This window comes from Lathyrus oleraceus, chromosome 1, assembly GCF_024323335.1.
Source record: "Lathyrus oleraceus cultivar Zhongwan6 chromosome 1, CAAS_Psat_ZW6_1.0, whole genome shotgun sequence".
Classification (NCBI taxonomy): Eukaryota; Viridiplantae; Streptophyta; class Magnoliopsida; order Fabales; family Fabaceae; genus Lathyrus; species Lathyrus oleraceus.
Genome location: NC_066579.1, coordinates 401,404,383 through 401,408,125, shown reverse-complemented (window position 1 = coordinate 401,408,125; position 3,743 = coordinate 401,404,383). Strand labels below are relative to the sequence as shown.

Genomic DNA, 3,743 nt, shown 5'->3' with positions numbered 1-3,743 from the left:
TTATTTTCAGGGAACCGTGTTAGATTCCTTGTAACTTAGCAAGCATTCAAAGAGATCACGGGGAATAAAACAAGAATGGAACCAAACTTTTTTTGTACAAAAGAAACTCAAAATCCTTCATTCATTCAATTTGAAATAGAGTACAAGGATTGAGTACAAAATATTCTTTCAAACATAAAGGAAAGTACAACATAAAAAAGGTCACACTGCAGGCTTCTGTTTGTTGAGATCTTCCAACTCTCCTTTGAACCTTTTCATCATGTCTTCACAAAGATAAATAAATTCAATCACTGAATGAGGGATGTTGTCATTGTCTATGTCTTCCAAAGCACATCTTAGCATCAAAGGCACATTCGTAGCCATGCCATTACAGAAGTCTATCAAACTGGCAAACTTGTCTCGATACTCATTTCTTTGTTCATGTAAAAACTGGATGGTTTCCTCGCAGGCTGCCAAACTAGCATTCACATTTTCCCTTGCGTTCATCCAATCTTCACCTTCTTGTAGTAAAGAGTCATGTCGGCCTCTCCAGTATCGTTCCCACTCATTAGCATTTGCAGCCTCCTGGCACTTTCCTTTCCACATTTCAGGTGTAACCTAAGTAGCAGCCAGAGCACTCTCTTTACTGCGGTGTTCTCGTTCTTCCCTTTCTTTTGATTCACAGAGTGAAACACTGAGGTTGGCTATCTCAGCCTCAAGCGTCTCTCTTATCTCCTTCTTTTGTTTTGTGGCGAGCTTCCACCATTTCTCTTTCTCACGACAATCCCTCTCAGCCTCTTTCAGTTGGCTTTTGACGGTATTCAAGCAGCTCTCAGCCTGATCTAACCCCTGTTTGACTCTTTTTCTCTTATATTCCTCCTTATCAGTCCTTTCCACATTTGCTTGAAGCTGTGTTTTCTTCCGCCCAAGCTCCCACTTATGATTATCCCTTTCTTCAGTAATTCGGAGAAGGTTCAACCGTAGCTCTTCATTTTCTTTTTCCGAACTTTGGATGACAACTTTGAGCTCTTTAGCTTCCTCCATAGTGACGTGAGTAGGTTCTGGAGGATTTGTATGCATTGGAGGCTCATAAGGGTATGGTAGTTTGTCTTGAGAAGCTCTGGCTTGGACCCAATTTGTATATGGCCCTCTAGCTATACAATTCTTCTTTCCACGCTCCCTTTTTCCTTCTCTACGAACTTTAGTCCAGGCACGACCTATCCTCTTCACCAGATCAAAGTCCTTCACTCCTTCTCCCAGCAAGAAACCTTCTAACAACTTGTCTTCTGGTTTGTCATTCATAGGAAACCCAAGCTGCCGCATAGCAAGCTCAGGATTGTAATTGATGCAACCTCGAGTTCCTATGAGTGGCACATTATGGAAGTTGCCACATTTGACGATTATGTTCACATCATCATAAACACGAGAGTACCAGGTGATGTCATTGGCAGTGAGAGACATGATTTTTTGAGACCACTTGAGGTTATCCTTGTTCTGAATAAAAGGCCCTTCGCTTGGTAAGTGAGATAAGAACCATTTATACAGTAAAGGAGCGCAACACTGGATCATCCCCCCCTTCTTCTCATTTCTCCAATGGATAGAGTGATAAACATCTGCAAGCAAGGTGGGAATGGGATTCTTGAGCAAGAAAATGCGGATAGCAGTCATGTCCACGAAGTCATCAATGTTCGGGAACAAGACAATCCCATAGAGTATCAAGGCTAACACAGCATTGAAAGCGACCCAATCTTCTTTACTTTTGAAATCTGAAGCTTTTCCCACTAAGAACTTCAAAGTGAAGCCCAAAGTGTCTCCTTTTGGTCCAAGATTAGCTTTTACTTCCGCTTTATCTAGATGTATAGATGAACCTATTTGTTGATGTGTAGGAAATTCCCCTAGACCGGTGTAAGGGACTTCATCCTTGATACTAATGTTTGCTATATGCGAGAACTCTTCCAGTGTTGGCGCCAACTGGAAGTCCTGGAATGTGAAACACCGCAAGGGAGGATCATAGAATTATGCCAAAGTGAAAATGGCCCAAGCATCCACCTCGGTGTTCATGATAGTCAACGGGTCACCATACTCAACACAAAAGTTGTTCCTTCTGATCTTTTTCACATCTGAGATCAATCCCTTAATCAATCCTAGCTTTGGATTCCTGAACTTGAATGAATAAGTACTTTTTTGATTGCTACCCATGTCTTCTGAATGCCTGCAATCAAACGAGTCTTTAGGTCCCTTGAAAATATGCACATGTCATATGTGTTATGATTATGAAATGTTTTATGTTTATGTATGTACAATTGGGTAAGTGATCATTGGAACATTCTGATTAATTACTTCATGGAGGAAAGGTTCCAGGAATAGGAAAACCAAATAGGTAGGCTCTAGGGTTTAAAAGGTTCCTAGAGTCATGGACCCAATTCAAGAATATTATCGTCAGAACGACTAATCGTAAGACAATAATATCTTAAAAAGGATCTATTCTAGGTTAGGTCTTTGTATTAACCCAACGAGTCCTAAGTCTCGTAGGTCAATACTACACAACCATCGACTCCACGGTTCTAGACACGGTTCCCAGAGTCATGGATCACACCTGACAATATTATCGTCAGAACGACTACTCGTAAGACAACAATATCCTCAAAAATGATCTATTCTGAGTGAGGTCTTCGTATTAACCCAACGAGTCCTAAGACTCATAGGTTAACACTACACAACCATCGGTCTTAAAAGCCATAGGTTCAGGGTTCTACAAAAGGTCCTCAGAATCATAGATCGAGGTTGAAAGTATCACCGCCAAAATGACTAATCGTAAGACAGTAATACTTTCAAGGGATCTCATTTGAGTGTGGTTCTCGCATCAACCTAACGAGTCCGATGTCTCGCAGGTCAATACTACACAACCACCATCCTAACTTAAGTTTTTCTCATAGCTCGGGCATAGAGCTTTTCCTCACACAAATGCCAATAGTCCAGAAAGTTCCAACGATACCATATATCAATAATACAGTAAATGGAAATACAGATAATAAAGGCATATATAGATAAAATAAATAAGAAGCAAACAAACAGATAAAAGCAAAAACTCAAACACAAAACAAACTAAATTAGGGTGGACTCGCATAGGAGAAAAAGGTGTCCCCAGCAGAGTCGCCAGCTGTTGCGGCGCGAAAAATACCCAAGCGTAGGGAACGCTCGAAATATAAATAAAACAGAGTCGCCACCGAACTTTATTTATTCCCAAAGAGGGAAAAGGGAAATATCGATAAAACCCACAAAAATAAAAAAATAAAAAAAGAAATGGTCGTCACAACCAAATCGGGTTCGGGAGTCGGTTATGCAAGGGGAAGGTATTAGCACCCCTCACATCCATCGTACTCGATGGGACCCATTTAGTTAGTTTCGTGTTAGAGTGTTAACGTGATATCGTTTGTGAACTTCTATTTATAGAGTGAGAAAAGAGAAATAAAGAAAGGAAAGACTTAAGGTTTTTTAATATTAATGTGCCTGACAAGATTTCGCAATCCTGCTCCTACGTATCTCCAGGTGCTATGAAGAACTCAAGGCATACGTAGTTCTACCTAAAGAGAACTACTGGGTGGATTGCTTTTAAAGAGAGTGATGCTTGGATCATATTTGAGCAATTAAACCTTTACTTGCTGCTCGCTCTTGGAGGCTGAAGTCCTTGTTTGTTTCGCATCAAAATGGATGTTGCATACTCTTTTCTGAAAATGTTTTCAGAGTCGCACAAGGGCGGAAAA

At 40.6% G+C, this 3,743-nt stretch overlaps 1 protein-coding gene across 1 annotated transcript; it reads right to left on the bottom strand.

Moving 5' to 3' along the window:
- Nucleotides 1–597: 597 nt before the first annotated feature.
- LOC127111110 (uncharacterized) lies at nucleotides 598–2,178 on the bottom strand. The gene is made up of 2 exons (XM_051046174.1): nucleotides 2,029–2,178; nucleotides 598–1,959 (listed from the first exon to the last, which is right to left on the bottom strand). Exons 1-2 carry the CDS (start codon nucleotides 2,176–2,178, stop codon nucleotides 598–600), a joined length of 1,512 nt encoding a protein of 503 aa, XP_050902131.1.
- Nucleotides 2,179–3,743: the final 1,565 nt, after the last annotated feature.

Coding starts and splice junctions, on each gene's coding strand:
- LOC127111110 (XM_051046174.1), bottom strand. CDS start 2,178: ATGGGTAGCAATCAAAAAAGTACTTATTCATTCAAGTTCAGGAATCCA. Junction 1,960..2,028: donor TGACTATCATGAACACCGAG/GTGGATGCTTGG, acceptor TTCACATTCCAG/GACTTCCAGTTGGCGCCAAC.